Source organism: Chenopodium album, chromosome 1 (assembly GCF_948465745.1).
Source record: "Chenopodium album chromosome 1, dcCheAlbu1.1, whole genome shotgun sequence".
Lineage (NCBI taxonomy): Eukaryota > Viridiplantae > Streptophyta > Magnoliopsida > Caryophyllales > Amaranthaceae > Chenopodium > Chenopodium album.
In genome coordinates this window covers 84564519-84591201 of record NC_137834.1, presented here as the reverse complement: position 1 = coordinate 84591201, position 26683 = coordinate 84564519, and the positions used below count along the sequence as shown (strand labels likewise).

The 26683-nt window shown below is 35.9% G+C and overlaps 2 protein-coding genes and 1 pseudogene across 2 annotated transcripts; 2 read left to right on the top strand and 1 right to left on the bottom strand.

Moving 5' to 3' along the window:
- Positions 1-1053: 1053 nt before the first annotated feature.
- LOC145623893 (pentatricopeptide repeat-containing protein At5g66631-like) lies at positions 1054-5143 on the top strand. Its single transcript, XM_081676800.1, has 2 exons — positions 1054-3306; positions 5048-5143. Exon 1 carries the CDS (start codon positions 1256-1258, stop codon positions 3209-3211), a length of 1956 nt encoding a protein of 651 aa, XP_081532926.1. The 5' UTR covers positions 1054-1255; the 3' UTR covers positions 3212-3306; positions 5048-5143.
- LOC145637324 (lysM domain receptor-like kinase 4 pseudogene) lies at positions 3999-5078 on the bottom strand (annotated as a pseudogene).
- An 18092-nt stretch (positions 5144-23235) lies between the features above and the next one.
- On the top strand, positions 23236-26460 carry LOC145637314 (protein FAR1-RELATED SEQUENCE 6-like). The gene is made up of 4 exons (XM_081688779.1): positions 23236-24584; positions 24723-26127; positions 26227-26283; positions 26386-26460. The coding sequence occupies exons 1-4, from the start codon at positions 23236-23238 to the stop codon at positions 26458-26460; spliced, it is 2886 nt and encodes a 961-aa protein (XP_081544905.1).
- Positions 26461-26683: the final 223 nt, after the last annotated feature.

Here is a 26683-nt window from a genome sequence, read left to right as displayed (position 1 = left end):
TAATTTACTTAAATTATGTCCATTGGTGTAATGTTTAGGACGAAGTAGTAAAAATTAGCAATAAATAGTGGCTGATTCCTATTGGAAAAAATGGGAGAGAGAATAGGTTGCCAAAAAAATAGGAGAGAGAATAGTGAAAAAATATTTTTTTTTAACTATTGGTGGAGGAAAATTATGATCAACAAAATAAGTATTTGGAGAATAATTGAGAAAGTGGGTAAAGAGAGATTGGAAAAATACTGTATTTTTTGTCCATTAGTGAAAATGCTCTAGTTTTTAAGACGCACCCCGACATAAAATAGCTCAAGTGTATTGTATCGGTCTGAATCATGTTGTATCGTAATAGTGACTTTCCTTTTTTTCAAATGTTTTATAGTTTTTCAGGAAAAAATGTTGATGATTAGGATTTTTTTCAAAGTATTTGGAGAATAGTTTTTTTTACTATCGTAATAGTGATTAATAACCAAACAAAGAAAAATGAAAAAAAAAAATATTTTGAAAAATCATTTACATCAAACCAAATATGACCTAAAGTTGATGATTAGGATTTTGATATATCCAATATTTTTTTTAAAGTATTAAGCTAATGAGCGCCCCCGGGGCGTTAGATAAGAGAATTAAAGTGCAAATATTAGACTAAAATTAACATTAATTACACCGAACGACGCGTGATTTTGTCATGAATTCCTAATTTAATACCATTTCAACCAATATAATTTATCCTTAACTAACGCCCCGGGGCGCTCGTTAGCAAGATCGTTTTAAACCTAAATTATTTGGGTCGTTATACTCCGTATCAGTGTTGCAACTGTCAGTTAAAAACCTTTTTCGCGCCACATTGGGAACGGTCAGTGTTCCTTGCGCTCCTTCACTTACAATTCATTCACCAAGAATACCTAAAATCCAAGTAGTCATTTCTATGATTTTACCAAACATCTTTGAAATATTTCCATGAGTTTGATCTGTTAGAGTATAACTTTTCAATTAAAGGTTCAAACTTTGAAGAACCCTAAACCCCAAAGTTAATTTAACTACTTTTATTCAAGATTAACTCTGGTTAATCTGAAAATTGTCCACATTCATTTCCATGAAGTTATATCAACATACTATTGGTATGATAGCTTTTTCTTTTTTATTATTTTGTTTCGCTACATTTGTGCACACCAACTGTTTGATGTTTGTTCTGTGAGAATTCTGAAACCTGCTGTCATTGTGTATTTGTAAGATCATCTTATCCTGATTTGGGTTTTATCCAATGTTTAGGAGGACTTTATTCAAAGTTCAGAATCTGTTTTCTAGTGTAACCCATCAAGCTCGCGGCTTTTCTTACAAACCCATCTCTAATCAAGTCAATAAGTACTTCTGTCAGGCAAAACTCATTGATTCGATACGTTTAAGTCTCCGGTCTGGGTCATCTGATTTGCTTCTTCCTCTGTTAGATAATCCCAATTTGGATTCGTTTGTAGTTTCGAATGCCCTCCGTTCTGCCCCTTCCCCTGAATCTGCTCTGTCTTTTGTTGAAGCCCTTAAAAATGTGCCTAATTTTTCTCATACCCAACATACTCTTCATGCAATTGCTAAAATTCTAGCTAAATCAGGTCGTGCTCGTCAGCTGAAAAATCTTATTGATTCAATCAATGCTGGCGAATTCCCAAAGGTTCGACCTGTTAGTTATGTGGACCAAATGAGATGGTATGCTATTGCTGGAGATATTGACTTGGTACTTTGTGTTTGGGATGCACTTCGTGCTCAAAGTAAAGGACCATGTATTGAATCTTACAACATTGTCATGGGGCTCTATGTAGTAATGGGAAAGGACTTGGAAGCTGTCCAGACATTTCGTAGCATAATGCAAGAAGGAGCTATCCCCAACTCACGGACATTTACTATTGTTATTGAGCATCTTGTAAACTCCGGGAATGTAGAAAAGGCAAAGGAAGTTTTTTATAAACTCCCACAAATGAGAGTTAAGCGTACCTTAAGGCAGTATTCACTTCTTATAGAGGCATTCTTGAATATCCAACAGTACGATGCTGTGAAAAGCCTTCTTAGAGAAATGAAGATGGAAGGTATACTACCTCCAAGATCTATGTTGTCATCATTGCAACGTATGGGTGAAGCAGAAGTATTGGAAGAGTGTGATGAATTTATTAAAGAGATGGTACCTGATAGTCGAATTAAGAACATAGAGTTATGTGCTGCTAATCACAGTAGTGGTGAACATGAGGAAGATGTTGATGATTGCAGCAGTGAAGCTGACACTGTTAGTGTTCAGTTGAAGCCATGGCTGGACCCAATGGCTTTGGCTAGTGCCTTAAGGGACTGGACAGACGCTGACAAATCTGCTTTAGAAGATGCTCAACTTGTGTGGACAAGCCGCTTGGTTTGCAAGATGGTTAGGCACTTTAAATCACCTGAAACAGCATGGCAATTTTTCTGCTGGGTTGCTCATCAACCTGGATTCATTCATGATGTTCACACTTATTCAGGGATGATCACAAAATTAGCAAGCAATGGGAGGGTTGATCTTGTTCATGATATATTGTTAAAACTGATGAATGGAGGACTTATGTTGTCACTCAGTACCATAAGACAGATTATTGATTTCTATGGTCTTCACAAGGAAGGAGATGCTGCTTTAAGGATATTCCATGATATTAAATTGCTATGTGGTCACTTCTCCAAATTTGATATGGTGCTTTTATATTCCTCTCTGTTACGCACACTGCTCAAGTGTGGGAGGGATGGCGATACCATAGATACTGTCAAGCAGATGTACGCTTTGGAAATTTACCCTGATGCGCAGACATTTTCTGGATTGATGCATCATTTTGCAGTTCGGGGTGATTTCAGAACAGTCCAGAAACTATTTGAGATGGTAAAACAGTGCGGTGTAGAGCCAGATGCTTACATGTATAAGACACTTGTCCGTGCTTACTGTAAGCATGGTAGGGCTACTCTTGCACTGAGACTCTTAGAAGACATGAGGAACTCTGGTTTGGTTCCTGACATTGAGACAAAGTCATTGCTTGTCAGAGGTCTTTGGAAGGAAGGAAGACTGAGAGAAGCTTCCATAGTTGAAGAGACTTGTGAGAAACAAGATGACATCCTTCCACTTCCTTCCGCTGTTCAGATGTTCAATGTCTGTTCTGCAGATCTTATACATGTGCATAAGCTATATATTGGCAGCTTTCAAGGCTCTATTGGCTAGTGTTGTTCAGTGAGAATCATATGTATTTTTCGGTCAATTACCTGATTTGAAATGAAGCACCATGATTTATGAGCAGCTTGTCACTGGATTTGAAGGTAATAATTCTGATACCTCATTTTTTATCCTTCTGAATCTTGTGCCTGTTGACTGTATTTCACTCAATTTCTGAACTATGTTGTCCTGCTTGATTCAGAATTTTACTTCTTACAATTGATGATAATTTGAGCGACTCATTTTCTATGGCATTTTATAAAATGATAATGTAAAATCTCACAATTTTTCAAATCTTTATTTCAAAAGAGAAATAAAATGTGTGACAAGTGCAAAATTGTTTGCTGTGTTTGACTTTCTCATCCTGCTGGTTAAGTATTGGAGATGAGAAATTCTGAAGAATAAAGGTTTTCTGTATTCAGCTAATAGTTGAACTGACATAATATACTTTCTCCGTTACATATTATTTGCAACGATTAGACATTTTCCCTCTCTACTTTATGTCAAATCGTTGCAAATAATATGTAACGGAGGTAGTATGACTTTATCAGCTATAAGTTACATACTTTTCTACCTTCTAGACTTATTACTGAAAATTCCTTCCCAAGTGTTACCAAATTAATTTTGAACTACTAGAAAGAAAAATTATAAATGTAAAAAGGTTGATATTACAAATTAAACTGTACTAGGTGCCTAAAAGAATAGGAAGAGGGAGGGGGGGGGGGGGATGTTGATGCAAGTACCCGTTTCTTAGTGAACGATCCCCTGAAAGCTCTGCAAAACTGTTGCCTTGAATTTACAGCGATGATTCCCAGGTCATGGATGCACTCAATACTTTTGAGAGAGACTTCACAATTTCCTCCATATCTGGCCTGCTTGACGGATCTTTATTCAGGCAAAGTTTGATTAGTCTTGCTACAGAGATAGCAGATTCAGAAGGATAATTCCCTTTTAAAGAAGGATCCATCAAGCTCTTTAGCTGATCCTTTCCCTTTGTTTCATCAAGAATACCCACGAAAACATCTGATACATTCCCATCTAGTCTTTCGCATAGATTAGCAACCTTCTTTCCTGTGAGTACCTCTAGCATTAGCACCCCAAAAGCATACACATCTAGTTTTGTCGATAGCTGGCCTTTTTCTCTATACTCTGGTGAAAGGTAAATTTGCTCAGATGCAATTTTTTCTTTCTGTCCTTCTGCTGATCTTGCTGGGCTGAAATAACTGATCTTTGCCCTGAATTCAATGTCAAGGAGAACGCTACTGCTTTTCAAATCTTTGTAGACGTAGGGAGGGCTATTATAGCTGTGGATATAGTTAAGCCCTCTAGCAACATCTAGCACAATTTGCATCCTTTGTGTCCAACTTAAGAACTTCTGATTGGTATTATTGCTGAATATCCAATCGTTCAGAGGCCCATTCGATGCATACTCATAGATGAGATACCAGCGCCCTTCATTGAAACAAACACCTAGAACACGAATAAGGTTGAAATGGTTGATCTTGGACAGGGAATTAATCTCCTTGGACACATCCCTTTTCATCTTCTTAATGGCAGTCAGATCACCATTCATTTTACCCCGGTAAACAGAGCCTTTAATTTGAGAACCAGGACTGAAATCATCTGTTGCATACTGCAACTCCATAAAATTATACACTTTCATAGATTGAGCTATATTGGCTAAGCTTTCTAGAGACTCTCGGTGCTCAACCTCTGTCTTCTTCCATATAGGGTTTTCATATGCTTCGAATGTCTCTGCTGGTAGAATATCTGCTTCTGTCTTTGTTTTTCCTGAGGACATGCAGCAAATTGATATTATGATGACTAAGATAACAACTATTCCAGCAACAGCTCCAATGGCGATATAAGCTGACATCTTATATTGAGGCTGTTATGATAATGGTGGTTATTTGCCCGGTATAAGAACCCGGTATTTGGTGATAAGCTATGAACAATGGAGATTCAAAGGAGAAAGCTTGGAGGAGGTAAAGCACTTGATAGATATTTCATTAAGAAGTGCATCGTGCAAACTATCTTTGGTTGACCATCTCAAGTGTTTTTAATCATATTAACAACAATCCAACCTGTATGAGAAGTAGGTCTAGTTTCATGGTTGTCATTAAGCATTTCATGTCATATATCAGGGACACATCCTCTTTATTAAACTAGAATGACAAGCTCTCCACTAACCTGAAATTATATGGAAACTATATACTTGTATATATATATTAATATATTTTAGTCAATATTTTTGTTATTAATCTCCCTTAATAGTGGCGTAATATATAATTGATGGTCATTGTCATGTAATTATTAATTATTGATGGTCACAAAGACATGAAGGATAGATAAATTTTTTTGGCTGTTTCTAACCGACTAGATTTTATTCTGGTAAAGTTGTAACTAGAGTTGTCAATTCGGGTAAACAGGTCGGGTTTGGGTCGGGTAAGAGTGGGTCGAGTCAATTCGGGTTGGGTCAATTCAGATTAATTCCATAACCTATGCGGGTCGGGTTTGGGTTTTGGGTCCGGTCACGTCGGGTCATACTTGAGTCCGGTCACGTCGGGTCATACTTCTTATCGGGTTTGGGTCGGGTTTAGGTCAGGTTAATAACAGGTTGGGTTACATTCGGGTCGGGTGAACAATAGGTCGGGTTTAATTCGGGTTAAAACGGGTTAGGGTAATTCTCAGATTCGGTTCAAGTCAATAATTTTCAGGTTAGAATCAGATCGGGTCATTCTCGAGTTTGAGTTAGGTTCGATTCAAGTCAATAATTTGTGGATTATAATCAGGTCGAGTCATTTTCAAGTCGGATCATTCTCGGGCTCAAGTCGGGTTCAGTTCAAGTCAATAAATTGCGGGTTATAATCAGGTTGGGTCATTTCCAAGTCGGGTCATTCTCGGATTCAAGTCGGGTTATGTTCTAGTCAATAATTTGCAAGTTACAATCAGGCTGGGTCATTTTCAAGGTCATATTCGGGTTCAACTAACTATAAATAGATAATTATCATTTTTTGAAGCTAATTATTTCCTTTAATTATAATATATATGATAATATTTTGCACCAAAATATAATTTAGGAAGATAATTATCTCCTCTGACCATACAACCAATATATACTATATTTAACTCTTAAATTTGAGGATGATGCTCCTTTCTTTTGATGGTCTGGACCGACTTGGTCTCCCTAGACAAAATGCTTTGATCAACAATAATAAGGTAGGTGGTCTAAATTACATTTAAGGTGATTTGAAATCGGGTCAGGAACAATTGGAGTTGAATTTAGGTCGGGTCAATAACAAGTCGTATTGATTTTGAGTCGGGTTAGTAACAAATCGGGTTGTATTTTTGGGTCGGGTTAGTAATAGGTCTGGTAAAATTCGGTCGGGTCAATAACAAGTCGGGTTGAATTTGGGTCAGGTCAATAACAAGTCGGGTTGATTTTGGGTTGGGTTTGTAACAAGTTGGGTTAAATTCGGGTCGAGTTAGGAACGGGTCGGGTTGAATTCAGGTCAGGTTAGTAACAAGTCGGGTTAAATTCGGATTTTGACGGGTAAAAACGGGTTTGGGTCGATTTCGGTTTAAGTCCGGTTCGGTGCAAGATAATTAAATTGGCCGTTGTAAACCGGTAAATCCGTGCAAGTTGTAAATCGTTAAAATTGGCCGTTTAAAAGCAAATTGAATGGTTCCACACACCCAATTGGACTCCCGGAAGATATTCGATACCATGGTAAACATTTCGGCAATTTTTATTTCAGGGCGAAAAAAGTCAAAAAATTCCAAAATTGAAGGCTAGTATCCACGCTTTTTGAGAAATTTCGAACGTTTCGGGGCCTAGTGTAGAAAAGTATTGATATTTTAGGGAATACATCTCGGGGTCATATAATGCCGTTTGAAACCATATATGATCATTATATGTTGTCATAAATGTTCGTAATAGGCTTGAGTTAATAAAATCCGTGCAAGTTGTAAACCGATAATTAAATTGGACTCCCGGAGGGTATTAAGGACCATGGTAAACATTTTGACAATTTTTTTTTCGGGCGAAAAAAAGTCAAAAAATTCCAAAATTGAAGACTAATATCCACGTTTTTTGAAAATTTTTGGAGGTTCGGGCCCGGTGTCAAAAAGCCTTGAAATTTTAGGGGATACATCTCGGGGTCATATAATGCTGTTTGGAACCATATATGATCATTATTTATCGTCATAAATGTTCATGTTAGGCTTGAGTTAATGAAATCAGTGCAAGTTGTAAACCAGTAAATTGGTCGTTTAAAGGCAAATTGAATGGTTCCAGCCACCCAATGGGACTCCCGGACGGTATTAGGGACCATGGTAAATATTTCGGCAATTTTTATTTACAGGCAATAAAAAAGTCAAAAATTTCAAAACTGAAGACTAATATCCACGTTTTTTGAGAAATTTCGAAGGATTCGTGGCCCGGTGTAGAAATGAAATGAGATTTTATTAGATACATCTCAGGGTCATATAATGACATTTGAAACCATAAATGACCATTATATGTTGTCAAAAATGTTCGTGGTAAGCTTGAATTAATGAAATAAGGGCAAGTTGTAAACAAGTAAATTAACCGTTTAAATGCAAAGTGGATGGTTCCACTTACCTAATTGGACTACCGGAGGGTATTAGGAACCATGGTAAAATTTTTGGCAATTTTTATTTTTTGGCAGAAAAAAACCAAAAAATTCCAAAATTGAAGGTTAATATCTACGCCTTTTGAGATATTTTTGAGGTTTCGGGGCCCAGTGTCGAAAAGCTCTGAGATTTTAGGAGATACATCTCGGGGTCATAAAATACTATTTTAAACCATAAATGATCATTATATGTTCTCATAGGAGTTTATGGTAGACTTGAGTTAATAAAATCGGTACAAGTTGTAAACTGGTAAATTCACCATTTAAAGGCAAATTGAATGGTTTTACCCACCTAATTGGACTCTCGGATGATATTAGAGACCATGGTAAACATTTCAACAATTTTTATTAACAGGCGAAAAAAAAGTCAAAAATTTCCAAAATTGAAGGCTAATATCCACGCTTTTTGAGAAATTTCGAACGTTTCGGGGCCTGGTGTAGAAAAGTACTGATATTTTAGGGGATTTATCTCGGGGTCATATAATGTCGTTTGGAACCATATATGATCATTATATGTTGTCATAAATGTTCATAATAGGCTTGAGTTAATAAAATCCATGCAAGTTGTAAACCGGTAATTAAATTGGTTGTTTAAAAGCAAATTGGATGGTTCCACCAACCCAATTGGACTCGTGGAGGGTATTAGGAACCATGATAACATTTTGACAAATTTTTTTTTTCGGGCGAAAAAAAGTCAAAAAATTCCAAAATTGAAAACCAATATCCACGTTTTTTGAGAAATTTTGGAGGTTTCGGGCCCGGTGTTAAAAAGTCTTGAAATTTTAGGGGATAAATCTCGGGGTCAAATAATGTTGTTTGGAACCAAATATGAATGATCATTATTTCTTGTCATAAATGTTTATGTTAGGCTTGAGTTAATGAAATCAGTGCAAGTTGTAAACTAGTAAATTTGTCGTTTAAAGGAAAATTGGATGGTTCCACCCACCTAATGGGACTCCCGGACGGTATTAGGGACCATGGTGATTAAAAAAGTTAAAAATTTCAAAATTGAAAACTAATTTCCACTCTTTTTGAGAAATTTCGAAGGATTCGTGGCCCGGTGTAGAAATGAAATGAGATTTTATTAGATACATATCAGGGTCATATAATGACGTTTGAAACCATAAATGACCATTATATGTTGTCAAAAATGTTCGTGTAAGCTTGAATTAATGAAATAAGTGCAAGTTGTAAACCAGTAAATTAACCGTTTAAATGCAAAGTGTATGGTTCCACTTAACTAATTGGACTACCAGAGGGTATTAGGAACCATGGTAAAATTTTTGGCAATTTTTATTTTTTGGCAAAAAAAAGTCAAAAAATTCCAAAATAGAAGGTTAATATCTACGCTTTTTGAGATATTTTTGAGGTTTCGGGGCCTAGTGTCGAAAAGGTTTGAGATTTTAGGAGATACATCTCGGGGTCATAAAATACTATTTTAAACCATAAATGATCATTATATGTTCTCATAGGAGTTTATGGTAGGCTTGAGTTAATAAAATCGGTACAAGTTGTAAACTGGTAAATTCACCATTTAAAGGCAAATTGAATGGTTTCACCCACCTAATTGGACTCTCGGATGATATTAGAGACCATGGTAAACATTTCAACAATTTTTATTTACAGGCGAAAAAAAAGTCAAAAAATTCCAAAATTGAAGGCTAATATCCACGCTTTTTGAGAAATTTCGAACGTTTCGGGGCCTGGTGTAGAAAAGTATTGATATTTTAGGGGATTTATCTCGGGGTCATATAATGTCGTTTGGAACCATATATGATCATTATATGTTGTCATAAATGTTCATAATAGGCTTGAGTTAATAAAATCCATGCAAGTTTTAAACCGGTAATTAAATTGGTTGTTTAAAAGCAAATTGGATGGTTCCACCAACCCAATTGGACTCCTGGAGGGTATTAGGGACCACGGTAACATTTTGACAATTTTTTTTTCGGGCGAAAAAAAGTCAAAAAATTCCAAAATTGAAAACTAATATCCACGTTTTTTGAGAAATTTTGGAGGTTTCGGGCCCGGTGTTAAAAAGTCTTGAAATTTTAGGGGATAAATCTCGGGGTCAAATAATGTTGTTTGGAACCAAATATGAATGATCATTATTTCTTGTCATAAATGTTTATGTTAGGCTTGAGTTAATGAAATCAGTGCAAGTTGTAAACTAGTAAATTTGTCGTTTAAAGGAAAATTGGATGGTTCCACCCACCTAATAGGACTCCCGGACGGTATTAGGAACCATGGTGATTAAAAAAGTTAAAAATTTCAAAATTGAAAACTAATTTCCACGCTTTTTGAGAAATTTCGAAGGATTCGTGGCCCGGTGTAGAAATGAAATGAGATTTTATTAGATACATATCAGGGTCATATAATGACGTTTGAAACCATAAATGACCATTATATGTTGTCAAAAATGTTCGTGTAAGCTTGAATTAATGAAATAAGTGCAAGTTGTAAACCAGTAAATTAACCGTTTAAGTGCAAAGTGTATGGTTCCACTTAACTAATTGGACTACCAGAGGGTATTAGGAACCATGGTAAAAATTTTGGCAATTTTTATTTTTTGGCAAAAAAAAGTCAAAAAATTCCAAAATAGAAGGTTAATATCTACGCTTTTTGAGATATTTTTGAGGTTTCGGGGCCTAGTGTCGAAAAGCTCTAAGATTTTAGGAGATACATCTCGGGGTCATAAAATACTATTTTAAACCATAAATGATCATTATATGTTCTCATAGGAGTTTATGGTACGCTTGAGTTAATAAAATCGGTACAAGTTGTAAACTGGTAAATTCGCCATTTCAAGGCAAATTGAATGGTTTCACCCACCTAATTGGACTCTCGGATGATATTAGAGACCATGGTAAACATTTCAACAATTTTTATTTACAGGCGAAAAAAAAGTCAAAAAATTCCAAAATTGAAGGCTAATATCCACGCTTTTTGAGAAATTTCGAACGTTTTGCGGCCTGGGGTAGAAAAGTATTGATATTTTAGGGGATTCATCTCGGGGTCATATAATGTCGTTTGGAACCATATATGATCTTTATATGTTGTCATAAATGTTCATAATAGGCTTGAGTTAATAAAATCCATGCAAGTTATAAACCGGTAATTAAATTGGTTGTTTAAAAGCAAATTGGATGGTTCCACCAACCCAATTGGACTCCCGGAGGGTATAAGGGACCATGGTAACATTTTGACAAATTTTTTTTTTCGGGCAAAAAAAAGTCAAAAAATTCCAAAATTGAAGACTAATATCCACGTTTTTTGAGAAATTTTGGAGGTTTCGGGCCCATTGTCAAAAAGTCTTGAAATTTTAGGGGATAAATCTCGGGGTCAAATAATGTTGTTTGGAACCAAATATGAATGATCATTATTTCTTGTCATAAATGTTTATGTTAGGCTTGAGTTAATGAAATCAGTGCAAGTTGTAAACTAGTAAATTTGTCGTTTGAAGGAAAAATTGGATGGTTCCACCCACCTAATGGGACTCCCGGACGGTATTAGGGACCATGGTTATTACAAAAGTCAAAATTTTCAAAATTGAAAACTAATTTCCACGCTTTTTGAGAAATTTTGAAGGATTCGTGGCCCGGTGTAGAAATGAAATGAGATTTTATTAGATACATATCGGGGTCATATAATGACGTTTGAAACCATAAATGAGCATTATATGTTGTCAAAAATGTTCGTGTAAGCTTGAATTAATGAAATAAGTGCAAGTTGTAAACCAGTAAATTAACCGTTTAAATGCAAAGTGGATGGTTCCACTTACCTAATTGGACTACCGGAGTGTATTAGGAACTATGGTAAAAATTTTGGCAATTTTTATTTTTTGGCAAAAAAAAGTCAAAAAATTCCAAAATTGAAGGTTAATATCTACGCTTTTTGAGATATTTTTGAGGTTTCGGGGACAATTGTCGAAAATTTTTGAGATTTTAGGAGATACATCTCGGGGTCATAAAATACTATTTTAAACCATAAATGATCATTATATGTTGTTATAAGAGTTTGTGGTAGGCTTGAGTTAATAAAATCGGTACAAGTTGTAAACTGGTAAATTCACCATTTAAAGGCAAATTGAATGGTTTCACCCTCCTAATTGGACTCCCGGATGTTATTAGAGACCATGGTAAACATTTCAACAATTTTTATTTACAGGCGATAAAAAAGTCAAAAAATTCCAAAATTGAAGGCTAATATCCACGCTTTTTGAGAAATTTCGAACGTTTCGTGGCCAGTTGTAGAAAAGTATTGATATTTTAGGGGATTTATCTCGGGGTCATATAATGTTGTTTGGAACTATATATGATCATTATATGTTGTCATAAATGTTCGTAATAGGCTTGAGTTAATAAAATCTGTGCAAGTTGTAAGCACTACTAGAAAAAGGGTTATTTCCGATGGAAAATTTCTGTCGGAACCACCCCAAAATCCGTTGGAAAACCTGTTTTTGACGGAATTCCGTCGTAACTGGTTGTCGGAAAAGCTGTTGTAGGAAATTCGTCTTCTTCCGACGGAAATTCCGTCGGAAACACTTTTCCGACAGAATTTCCAATGGAATTTTCCGTCGAAAGAGGTTTTTCAGCACCAGGAAAATCCGACGGAATATACAATTCGGTCGGAAATCTCCGACGGAAATTCCGTCGAAAACTGGTTTTAAGAAATTTAAAAAAAAAACGCCGCGCCACCAGTACGACACGACCTATCAACCACCACCAACCACCAAATAACTCCCCACCACCAGCCCCTAACCTGTCCCGTTACATGACCCACACAATCACAACCCTTACCCACCTAACCCTAACCCACACAAACTAGCTATGAAAGCTACCCCCACCACCCAACTAAAACCACCACTGCCGCCACCAACACCAAAACAAACTGTCACAACCCAAAAATTAAACAAAAAAAAAATTAAAATCCCAACACAACACCCAGAAACCCGAAAAAATCCCAACCCACCTCACCCTAAAACCGACCCACCCTCCTAACCGACCCAGATCTAACCAAAAAACCAAACCACCATGGCACCAAGCCACCACAACCACACCGAACACCCAACAACCGTAAAAAAAAAAAAAAAAAAAAAAAAAAAAAAAAAAAAAAAAAAAAAAAAACCTACCGCCACCCCAATCAACCAAAAATAAATAAAAAAAGAAGTACAAACCTTGAATTTCACCAACAAAACCACGAAAATGGCTCGAATTTGACATGAAAAACCTTACTTTTGTGCCAAAAATTAATTAGGGAGAAGAAAAAGGGGCTAAAAACCGAAAAATTAATTAGAACAAAGGAAAAAGAAAGGGGAAAGGGAGAAGAAAAAGGGGCGAAGAAGAGGAGGAAGGAGGAAGAACGGGAAGGAAGAAGAAGGGGCGGAGAAAGAAGGAGGAAGAAAAAAGGGGCGGAGAAGGAGAGAGAAGGAGAACAGGGAATGAGGGAGGAGATAAAAATGAAGGGGTAAGGGTAAAGGTGCGGGTTTAAATTAGGGTTTCAGATTTTTTTTGTTTTTTTTTTTTTAAAAAAAAAAAAATCAAAATTCCGTCGGAAACATAAATTATTCCGTCAAAAGCTTTAATTTCCAACCGAAAAATCCGTCGGAAGTTTCCTACGGAATAAAATCCGTCGGAATACACTTAATTTCCGATGGATTTTAATTTCCGTCGTAAATTTCCGACGGAAATTCCAGATCCGTCGTAAATTTCCTACTGAAATAAAATCCATTGGAAATTAAGTGTTTTCCGACGGATTTTCATGTCCGTCGGAACCATTCTGTCGAAATTGACCCTTTTTCTAGTAGTGTAAACCGGTAATTAAATTGGTCGTTTAAAAGAAAATTGGATGGTTCCACCAACCCAATTGGACTCTCGGAGGGTATTAGAGACCATGGTAACATTTTGACAATTTTTTTTTCGGGCGAAAAAAAGTTAAAAAATTTCAAAATTGAAGACTAATATCCACGCCTTTTGAGAAATTTTGGAGGTTTCAGTCCCGGTGTCAAAAAGTCTTGAAATTTTAGGGGATAAATCTCGGAGTCAAATAATGCTGTTTGGAACCATATATGATCATTTTTTATTGTCATAAATGTTTTTGTTAGGCTTGAGTTAATGAAATCAGTGAAAGTTGTAAACCAGTAAATTGGTCGTTTGAAGGCAAATTGGATAGTTTCACCCACCCAATGGGACTCCCGGAAAGTATTAGGGACCATGGTAAACATTTCGGCAATTTTTATTTCCAGGCAAAAATAAAGTCAAAAATTTCAAAATTGAAAACTAATTTCCACGCTTTTTGAGAAATTTCGAAGGTTTCGTGGCTCGGTGTAGAAATGAAATGAGATTTTATTAGATACATCTCGGGGTCATATAATGACGTTTTAAACCATAAATGACCAATATATGTTGTCAAAAATGTTCGTGGTAAACTTGAATTAAATATATAATAGCAAGTTGTAAACCAGTAAATTAACCGTTTAAATGCAAAGTAGATGGTTCCACCTACCTAATTGGACTACCGGAGGGTATTAGGAACCTTGGTAAAAATTTTGGCAATTTTTATTTTCTGGCGAAAAAAAAGTCAAAAAATTCCAAAATTGAAGGTTAGGGCCTATTCACTTACGTTGAAATTCAGTTCAGTTCAATTCAATTCAATTTAGCTCAATTCAATTCAGTTCAGTTCAGTTCAGCTCAGTTCTGTTCAGTTTGGTTCAGTTCAGTTTAGTTCAGCTCCTAAATTCCTTAGCTTCTCTTATAAAATATTCATTTCAGTTCAGTTTAGTTCAGTTTAGTTCAGCTCCTAAATTCCTTAGCTTCTCTAATAAAATATTCATTTCAGTTTGGTTTAGTTCAGTTTAGTTTTGTTTAGTTCAGTTCAGTTCAGCTCCTAAATTCCTTCTCTTATAAAATATTCATTTTAGTTCAATTCAGTTCAGTTCAGTTCAGTTCAGTTCAGTTCAGCTCAGTTCAGTTCGGTTCAGTTCAGTTAAGTTCAGCTCAGTTCAGTTCAGTTCAGTTCAGTTCAGTTCAGCTCAGTTCAGTTCGGTTCAGTTCAGTTAAGTTCAGCTCAGTTCAGTTCAGTTCAGTTCAGTTCAGTTCAGTTAAGTTCAGTTCAGTTCACTTCAGACGAGTTCAGTCAATTAGAACAGACCCTTAATATATTTTTGAGGTATTTTTGAGGTTTCGGGGCCCGGTGTCGAAAAGTTTTGAAACTTTAGGGGATACATCTCGGGGTCATATAATACTGTTTTAAACCATAAATGATCATTATATGTTGTCATAAGAGTTTGTGTTAGGCTTGAGTTAATAAAATCGGTACAAGTTGTAAACTGGTAAATTCACCATTTAAAGGCAAATTGAATGGTTTTACCCACCTAATTTGACTACCGGATGATATTAGAGACCATGGTAAACATTTCAACAATTTTTATTGACAGGCGATAAAATTAGTCAAAAATTTTCAAAATTGAAGGCTAATATCCACGCTTTTTGAGAAATATAGAACATTTCGGGGCCCGGTGTTGAAAAGCATTGAGATTTTAGGGGATACATCTCGGCGTCATATAATTCCGTTTGGAACCATATATGATCATTATATGTTATCATAAATGTTCGTGGTAGGCTTGAGTTAATAAAATCCGTGCAAGTTGTGAACCGGTAAATTTGCTGCTTAAAGGCAAATTGGATGGTTCCACCCATCCAATTGGACTCTCGGAGGGTATTAGGGACAATTGTAAACATTTCGATCATTTTTATTTACGGGCGAAAAAAGTCAAAAAATTCCAAAATTAAAGGCTAATATCCACATTTTTTTGAGAAATTTTGGAGGTTTCGGGACCTGGTGTCGAAAAGACTTGAGATTTTAGGGGATATATCCCAGGGTCATATAATGTCGTTTGGAACCATTTATGATCATTATTTGTTGTCATAAATGTTCGTTGTAGGCTTGAGTTAATAAAATCAGTGCAAGTTGTAAATCGGTAAATTGACCGTTTAGAGACAAATTGGTGGTTCCACCCACCCAATTGGACTACCGGAGGGTATTAAGGACCATGGTAAACATTTCGGCAATTTTTATTTTCCGGCGAAAAAAAAGTTAGAAAACTTCAAAATTGAAGGCTAATATCCGCACGTTTTGAGAAATTTTTTAGGTTTCGGTGCCCGGTGTCGAAAAGCATTGAGAATTTAGGGGATACATATCGGGGTCATATAATACTGTTTTAAACCGTAAATGATCATTATATGTTGTCATAAATTTTCGTGGTAGCTTTGAGTTAATGAAATCGGTATAAGTTGTAAATTAGTATATTAGTCGTTTAAAGGCAAATTGGATGGTTCCACCCATGTAATTGGACTCCCAGGAGGTATTAAGGACCATGGTAAACATTTCGATAATTTTTATTTTCTTGCGAAAAAAAGCCTAAAAATTCCAAAATTCAAGGTTAATATCCATGCTTTTTTAAAAATTTCGAAGGTTTTGGGGCCCGGTGTCGAAAAGAATTGAGATTTTAGGGGATACATTTGAGGGTCATATAATGTCGTTTGGAACTATAAATAATCAATATATGTTGTCATAATTGTTTGCGGTATGCTTGAGTTAATGAAATCGATGTAAGTTGTAAACCGGTAAATTAGTCGTTTAAAGGCAAATTGGATGGTTCCACCCACCCAGTTGGACTTCCGGGGGGTATAAGAGACCATGGTAAACATTTCAGCAATTTTTATTTCCGTGCGAAAAAATTCTAAATATTCCAAAATTGAAGGCTAATATCCATGCTTTTTAAAAAAAATTTCAAATGTTTCGGGGCCCGGTGTCGAAAAGAACTGAGATATTAGGGGATACATCTCGGGGTCACATAATGTCGTTTGGAACCATAAATGATCATTATGTGTTGTCATAAATGTTCTTGGTAGGCTTGAGTTAATAAAATCAGTGCAAGTTGTAAATCGGTAAATTGTTCGTTTAAAGGCAAATTGAATGGTTCCACCCCTCCAATCGGACTTCCGGAGAGTATTAGGGACCATGGGAAACATTTCGACAATTTTTATTTCTGGGCGAAAAAAAGTAATAATATTCCAAAATTAAAATCCACGCTTTTTGATAAATTTGGGATGTTTCGAGGCCCGGTGTCAAAAAGTTTTGAGATTTAAGGGGATACATCTCGGGGTCATATAATGTCTTTTGGAACCGTATATGATCATTATATGTTGTCATAAATGTTCGTAGAAGGCTTGAGTTAATTTAATCGTGCAAGTTGTAAATCGGTAAATTGGTTTTCTAAAGGCAAATAAGTTGATCCACCCACCCAATTGGACTGCCGGAGGATATTAAGGACCATGGTAAAAATTTTGGCAATTTTTATTTTCGGGCGAGAAAAAGTTAAAAAGTCCAAAATTGAAGGCTTATATCCACGTTTTTGAGAAATTTTGGAGGTTTCGGGGTCCGGTGTCGAAAAGCCTTTAGATTTTAGGGGATACATTTCGGGGTCATATAATGCCGTTTGGAACCATATATGATCATTGACAGACTAAATTCGTATCACCCAATCAAAAGTAATTCCTAAATCCTCTAACTAATGCAGATAGGGAAGTAGTGTCGAATCCACAGGGAAACTGGTCAATCTATTCCTAATTAATTAAAGCAATCTAAATTATTAGGTAACAAATTAATAATATGGATAGGAAACTAAACTACGAACATTAAGGGTAAAGAGAAATCAATGAATAAAGTCCTAGGGTATAGGTTCACCAATAAATAACATTCCAGGGTAAGATATAATAATCAACCATCAATGCATCAATTAATCAGATCATAAAGGGCTTTCGTTACGTATTACAATCACAGAATTAATCTACCAGTATTAAATCTCATCTATCGAATCTCGACTTAACCATTTATAAATTAACCTGCCTATTGAAACTAAGCCTAAATATCAATTCTCATCTCTCGAATCTCGAATTAATATTGCTAAACTCATACATAAAAGACCAGCGCTAATCTAGTTGCAGAGCATTAAATCAATCAATAGGAAATTAATCAAGCATTGATAATCAACAACAATAATTTACCCCTTCATATTATTTATGGATCCCCATAAACCCTACAAAGAAAACTACTCAGACATAATTAAAACTAAACTAATCAAAGCAATTAAACAAAACATGATGAATGAAATAAAGTAAATAAATGAGATTAGAGTAGAAGGAATTGTTACCAAAGTAATAGGAACTAAGGAGTTGAATTAAGAACAAAATAGAGAACAAAGTTGTAGAGAGAGAAAATAATCTAAAACTAAGTAGAGAGAGAAAGTCTAAGAGAAGAAGTATTAAACAAAAGCATTAAAATCGTATTTATACAAAAAATAATTACTCCTAATTAAAACTAAAAATCTCTGCTGAACAGAACCCCTAAAAATCTCGCGCTCGATCGGGCCCGCCTTTTTTTCCATTATGAGCATCTCTCGCAACCGGGCGCAAACTCGGGTGCAAACTCTTTTTCTTCATTGACCCTGCCCGGTCGGGCGCGCCTCCGAGCAGGAGCTTATTTTGGCCAGGTTCGGACACTTGGTCAAGCTTAGGCTCCGATTCTTCGGCCCAATGCATTTCCTCTTCGGGTCTTGAGTACTCGGTCCAAATGCCTCGGAATCTCAAATGCTAAGCCCTTAATCACCGGTTCGATGACTCTAACCGGCCCTGGGCTATAAAAACTTGTCGTGCTCCTCCAATGCTCGTAGTCACTTCATAATATCCCGGGAAAATGCTCCAAAAGTGTAAATCCCTACAAAAGTCAGCCAAAACTACGAAAACACTAGAAAACACCAATTAGTAATAAAAGTGGCTCTAAAGAGCCAAAAACACTACCAATTTTGACCAAGGGACGAGGGTAAAACACTATATAAAATGAAAATATCAATCATTATTTGTTGTCATAAATTTTTGTGGTAGGCTTGAATTAATGAAATCGATGTTAGTTGTAAACCGGTTAATTAGTCATTTAAAGGCAAATTGGATGGATCCACCCACCCAATTGGATTCCCGGAAGGTATTTAGGACCATGGTAAATATTTCGGCAATTTTTATAAATTTGAGCGAAAAAAGTCAAAAAATTCCAAAATTGAAGGCTAATGTCCATGTTTTTTGAGAAATTTCGAACGTTTCGCGGCCCGGTGTTGAAAAGCATTGAGATTTTAGGGGATACATCTCGAGTCATATAATGTCGTTTGGATCCATATATGATCATTATATGTTGTCATAAATGTTCGTGGTAAGCTTGAGTTAATGAAATCCGTTCAAGTTGTAAACCGGTAAATTGGTCGTTTAAAGGAAAATTGGATGGTTCTATCCAGCCAATTGGACTCCCAGAGGTTATTAGGGACCATGGTAAACATTTCGGCAATTTTTATTTTCGGGTGAAAAGAGTAAAAAAAATTCCAAAATTGAAGGCTAATATCCACGCTTTTTGAGAAATTTTGGAGGTTTCGGATAGAGCTGTCAATTCGGGTAAACGAGTCGGGTTTGGGTCGGTAAGAGTGGGTCGGGTCAACTCAGGTCGGATCAATTCGGATTAATTCCATAACCTATGCTGGTAAGGTTTGGGTTAGGTCATGCTTGAGTCGGTTCACATCTGGTCATACTTCTTATCGGGTTTGGGTTGGGTTAATAACAGATCGGGTTACATTCGGGTCGATCGGGTGAGCAATAAGTCGGGTTTAATTCGGTTTTTCACGGGTTAAAATGGGTTAGAGTAATTCTCAGGTTCGAATCGGGTTCGGTTCAAGTCAATAATTTGAGGGTTAGAATCAAGTCGGGTCATTCTCGGGTTTGAGTCGGGTTTGGTTCAAGTCAATAATTTGCGGATTATAATCAGGTCGGGTCATTTTCAAGTTGAGTCATTCTCGGATTCGGTTCAAGTCAATAATTTGCGGGTTATAATCAGGTTTGATCATTTCCAAGTCGGGTCATTCTCGGAGTCAAGTCGGGTTATGTTCAAGTCAATAATTTGCAATTTGCAGGTTACAATCAGGTCGGGTCTTTTCCAAGTCAGGTCATATTCGGGTTCAACTAACTATAATAGATAATTATCATTTTTATCAAGCTAATTATTTCCTTTAACTATAATATATATGACAATATACTAAGGGATTATAGCTTATAATTTAGGAAGATAATTATCTCCTTTGACCATACAACAAATATATACTATATTTAACTCTTAAATTTGAGGATGATGCTCCTTTTTTTGCTGGCCTGGACCGACTTGGTCCCCCTAGACAAAATTCTTTGATTAACAATAATAAGGTGGTCTAAATTGCATTTAAGGTGATTTGAAATCGGGTCAGGAACAATTTTGGTTGAATTTAGGTCGGGTTAATAACAAGTCGTGTTGATTTCGAGTCGGGTTAGTAACAGATCGGGCTGAATTTTTGGGTCGGGTTAGTAATAGGTCTGTAAAATTCGGGTCGGGTCAATAACAAGTCGGGTTGAATTTAGGTCAGATCAATAACAAGTCAGGTTAATTTCGGGTCGGGTATGTAATAGGTTGGGTTAAATTCAGGTCGGGTTAGGAACGAGACGGGTTGAATTCAGGTCAGGTTAGTAACAAGTCGGGTTAAATTCGGGTTTTGACGGGTTAAAACGGGTTTGGGTCAATTTCGGTTCAAGTCGGGTTCGGTTCAAGTCAATAATTTACGGGTTACATTCAGGTCGGGTCATCTCCAGGTCAGTTCATGTTCGGTTCGAGTCTCACATACTCGGGTCGGCTCGGTTCTAGGGTTGGTTTCAGGTCGGGTTTGGGTCACCATTTTTTCGAGTTCAGATGGGTCGGTTAATAATCGGGTTTGAGTCAGTATTTCAGGTCGGGTCAACTTTTGATAGCTCTAGTTGTAACACAAATGATTTGGTGTTATTAAAATTATAATGGTTTCTAGTCTTTCTACAAATCAACTTTGTTTTTGTTTGTAATTATTGAAAAAGAACTAAAATTTCTATTTAGGAGGATATCTCGGGTAAATTGCCAAAAGAATGTATATTGTGGAAAAAAAAATAATAACATTTGATATGGCATGGGAATTTTATAGCCAAGCTTAAATGTTGGGATTGAGTGCACATGGAATTGATATAACATAAGGTTTAAATCATTTAATAGATTGGCTAAATAGGGAGAAATTACAAGGTTATCATCTTGATAAACGACCCATGTTTATCAAGAGGGCAAACAAAACATCGAGGGCTGCCCAGTTAATCTTCATGATTAACGTTTTTTGTCAATCTTCACAGCCACGTCAGCATGATGGCTTTGAGGAAGTCCAGTCAGCATTCATGTCAGCAGCCCAGTCATATGTTGAAGATTAACGTGGCTGGATGTCAGTTAACGGCTCCGTCACTTTTATTTTTTTTTATTTTTTTTTTTTAAAAAAAAATTATTTTTAAATTGCTTAGTCAAAAGATGAATTAATTGTTGGTATTGACCATGCAAATACAAGGCTTTCACTCATATTTCTTCCCAACCAAGCAACATTTCTTGATTACAAAAATTCATTAACAAAAAACTTGAGTGAGGGATTGAGAACGGAAAGATGGTGAGGAAAAATCAACATCACAAGTCCGAACTAATGGTGCAATCGTTTGTTTAAAGTTATCTTTGTAAGTTATTATTTAAATTTGTATTATTAAAAAAGGATTTTTTTTTATTGCATGTAATACGATTAAATAAACCTATACTAAATGATTATTTCCCTAAAAAAAATGATTATTTGAAACATTTTGTAATCAATTATAATTAAAATGGACAATATTGAGAAATTGAGATCGATGAAGTTTATAATATGTGTGGCAATTGGTCATTTATTTTATTGTGGGAAAATGCTAAATTAGATAGAAAATAGAAGTGATTGACTTGATTCTCTTTTTTTTTTTTGCTTCCAACACCAATATATAAAATACAAGGTAATCCTAATACGATAGGATTAGGAAACTAAAATAAGGAAAAGATATCGAAAACATTAACTAGGCTTAAAACAATTGCGTCTAATTTTTTTTTAATTTTTTTTTTTTTTTTGAGCATCTTGATTGTTTTTGAGCATCTTGATGCTAGGCTTAAACAATTCCGTACATTTTTTTAAAAAGAAACAAAAATGAGATTAAAGTAATAGTTTAAATGGGACTAAATATATTTTAATGGGATTAAAAATAATCACAAAAATTGTAGCCCGGATGAACTAACATCAAGTTAAATTAATTGGTTGTTGAATTCTAATATTAATTATTGTTAATAATTTGTACGTACACATATATAATTGATTTGGTGTCATTATTAGAGATGGCAATGGATCGGATTCGGATCGGGTGGAGCTTCACCCGCATCCATCCATTACTTTAATCGCTCCATCCATATCCATCCATCATCCGCTTCACCCATCATCCATATCCGTCCGTCCATCATCCGCGGATGAAACGGGTGGAGCGGATGATTAATGGATAAGTATTAAAATGGAAAAAAAACTCACATAAACTCTAAATTCGGTTATTTTTTTATTTTATTAATTAAAAATGAAACAATAACAATATATGTTTGAAAAATTAATTTGCAACATAAAAAATAAGTAATTTTCTTGCACATTTCATATTTTATTATTAAAATTCTTAAATTAAAAAATCTAATATATGTTAAATGGGTGGGTAGATGGTTAGCGGATGAAAAAAGTATCATCCACATCCGATCCGATCCATCACCCGCTTCATCCGTCATCCGCTTTTCATCCATTTAATTCGGGTTTTCGTCCATATATTTATAGCGGGTGGAGCGGGTTTGTGGATATCCACTTAATATTGCCATCCCTAGTCATTATAGCTAAGAATTGGTTGATTGAAAGTTTGGAATTATCTGCTTTACTTTGTATTACTTTGAACCTTGTTTTTATTTAAGTTGAACATGAAAATAATGAGTATACATTAGCAAAGTGTAAAAAATCATGAAGAAAATTTTTTATTCAATCTATTGATGTAAGATGAATGAGAGAATTTTGCCATATGATTTAGAAGCCAAACGTGTTTAGTTGGTTGGTCCAATTTGGCAATTGCCAGCAGCATTGTTAGTGATATTATTAAGGTAATTAGCACTTTTGATATATATATATATATTCGAAGTATATATCTAAGTTAATTCTTCATTAGGAAATTATTAATTATTAAGAAGTATTGACTTAGCTTAGTAATTTATGTTCTTTAAAAAGGTTAGTAATTTATGTTTGCATATATATAAATAGTTTGAATGTTTTATTGGTATGTTTGGTTAGCATTGAATTTCTTTTTAAAGATGTTCTTATACTTTGAACCATTTCGAGCAGGTGTATGAATTGGTAGTAAGGCTTTGATTTAAAGAATGGATGATAGTATGGATGATGGAAGTGAATATGGGGATGTTCATCACACAGTTATTGATCTTGGCGATGATGATGATGACCAACTTTATGATTCTCCCATCAACACAAACGAGACATTGGACGAAGGAAGTGAATATGATGATGAGCATGACATTGTTATTAGTGAAGATGGGTTCAGGGACCGTGATGGTGATCAATTAATGTCTCCCATCAACACAATCGAGACAATACAGACAGTTGTTGGTAGTAATGACGTGAGTGTAGTGAATTTTGTTGAACCTCCTAGGGTTGGAATGATTTTTAGGAGGTGGCAAGATATCGAGGATTATTATAAAGAATATGCAGAGCAGCAGGGATTTGGGGTGACTAGGGCACAAGGCGTGTATTCAAAAGGTGAAGTGAGAGACCGTATTACAACTACATGGAGGTGTGAATGCTGGGGCAAACCAGACATGAGAGCAATAAGGGATGCCAAGAAGAGGGCAAAGGCTATGGATGTATCTGGTTCAGGTGGAGTAGTTGGGGGTGTCGTGTGTGTGGATGAGTTAAAAAAATGTAAGCGAAAGTCCAAAAAATGTGAGTGTCCAGCAAAGGTATATGCTGGTCTTAATCGTGATGGGGAGTGGGAGATAAGGAAGGTGCATTTGGAACACACGCACAACCCTACACCACGTAAGGCAAAGCTTGTTAAGGAGTATAGAGTAAAGGGCATAACATCGAGGGTTAAGAGGAGGTTGATAGATTTTTTCGAAGAAGGTGTGCCCATTTCACAAATTCATGGGTGCTTTGCGACTGAAGTGAAAGGGCTAGATAACCTCCAATTTACTGTGAAAGACTTGTCGCATGTGGTATACAAGGCAAGAAGGTTGAAAATGGTTGGGGGTGATGCATCAACATTGATGACTTACTTTAGAAAAATGCAAGAAGGCAACAATAATTTTTTTCATTCTGAACGCTTAGACCCAGAGGGCCGGTTGAAAGATGTTATTTGGGTTGATGGGCGTAGTCGGGCCGCATATGAAGAATTTGGTGATGTTGTATGCTTCGATGCTACTTATTTGACAAATTCGTATGAGTTACCATTTGTTAATTTTGTGGGCGTAAACCACCATGGACAAACTATTCTGTTGGGATGTGCATTGGTTTCCCACGAGGATTGTGATACATTTAGATGGATATTTGAACAGTGGTTGTTATGTATGAACAACCAAGCTCCGGGTGCAATTCTAACTGACCAGGCAGCGGCCATGAGGAAGCCCTTAGAGGAGGTTATGCCATTGACTCGACATAGATGGTGCATTTGGCACATTATGAGGAAAATTCCAGAAAAATTGGGGAAATGTCAAAGGTTTGTATTTATGATTTCCTATTATTTGATAATGCATTGTATATGATTGAACTTACAAGAACAATAATTTACCTCTTACTTGCTAGCTTAATTATAAATTAGTTTGTGGAATAATTTATGCTCTATGAATATGATTAGGTACAAAGAGTTCAAGGGAGTTTTGAAGGCGACAGTTTATGAAAGTTTGACTGTTAGTGAGTTTGAGACAAGGTGGGCTTCGCTAATAACTGAATTTAAATTGGAAAACAATGATTGGTTGTCTGGCCTATATGAAGAGCGACATATGTGGGTTCCGGCATTCATGAAGGACTATTTTTGGGCTGGGATGAAGACAACTCAGCGGGTTGAGAGTATAAACAGTTTCTTTGACGGTTATGTGAATCGAAAAACCAAACTATTTGAATTTCCTCAAAAGTATGCGAAGGCCATGGATAAGCGTGTGAGAGACGAGACAGCTGCTGATGCAAATTGTGCAAAATATGTAAGGAGGATAGTAACTGGTTTCAGTGTTGAGAAGTTTTTTCAAACTAGGTATACAGACAACAAGTTTCAAGAGGTACAAAGGGAATGTACTCGAATGATGTACTGTAACTGTAGAGAGAATCAAATGTTGGATGAAGATACAATTGAGTATGCAATTGAAGACCGTCTTTGGATTGTTCCTGAAGGACAGAGTGAAGAAGTCTTAACCAGTCGAAGAAGGTATTTGACAGCAACATTTAACAAGGTGACCAAAGAGGTCGACTGTCAATGCCATAAATTCGTAACAAATGGAATCATGTGCAACCATATGATGCAAATACTAGAGCACAACCATGTGATTGATATACCAGACATATATGTTGTTAGTCGATGGCGCAAGGATATTTTTAGGAAACACACTCGAGTCGGGGTATCATACCATGACCCAAATAAATCTGCCGCTGTAAAAAGGTACAATAAGTTGATGGCTGAGTTTGAAGAGTTATGTGACAAAGCAGCTATGGTGAATGACGATGCTATAGACATTGCCAGAAATGCAATTATGCATGTTAGATCTCAAATTGAACAATGCAGGCTTAGGAAAGCAGCAGAGAGTATTTCCATGTCATTTCCCGATGAATCTGGCTTAAGAAGTGAAAGCATAAATCAGACACAGGAGAATGCAATTGATATTGATATGGATACTGCAGATTTGTTTCCTCCTAGTGATGTGACAGTGAAGGATCCCATATTAAACAAAAAACCTCGTGGTAGGCCGAAGGGATCTAGAAATAAAACTCTCGCAGAGATGGGTTTCAAAAAACCAGGCAACAATAAGAAGATTGCAACAACAGGGAAAACAAAGAACAAAATCAAACTCGACAATAAGAATTGTAGAGGGAAGGTGACTAATGAATCAATGGTCAAAGGGAAGAAATATGGTAGTAAGGGTCAAGTGAAGAAAAATAACACTACCACAGGAAAGTCAAAAGTCAAAGACAAGGATAACACTACCAAAGGGTCTGCCAAGTGTAAGCTGACAGAGAAGTCAATCGTCAAAGACAAGGAAAAAAGAGTCAAGGTAACAATAAACAATTTATAATGATAGTTTATTAATATTAATAAATTAATCCATTTAAGTTTTGTTAACGTAACGTTAACATTGATTTTTGAATTGTAGGTGCATAAGGTTAAATTGCTTGAGGATTTGGTGCCGTTAGTGGATCTTACAAAAAAGGTAAGACAAGAAAAAAATATGGGGGACAAAAGTCATTCGTTCTATAAAAGCCATACGTTTAATGTAACTTGTAACTAACTCCGTACAATTTTGTTTTTATAGAATAAGCGTAAGGGGACAAAAGAGATGAACATTGGTCGTCCTTCAAGTGATGGAGCAAAAAAAAGACGCACTTAAATTGATGTGAGGAGCATCCAAGATTTCCTTTCTTGACAGATTTTAATGTTTCGTTAGATAGACTTTGGCTTACAAGTTTTTACCTTTCACTTGAAAGGGTTTTTCTTGTTTTAAGCACCTTAGGATTTCTTTATTAGTTTTGGTTGTCTATGTAATACCATACCATCGGACTTATGGATTCGGATTTGGTATGCTTTGCTTAATATCAGACTTTGCTATGCTT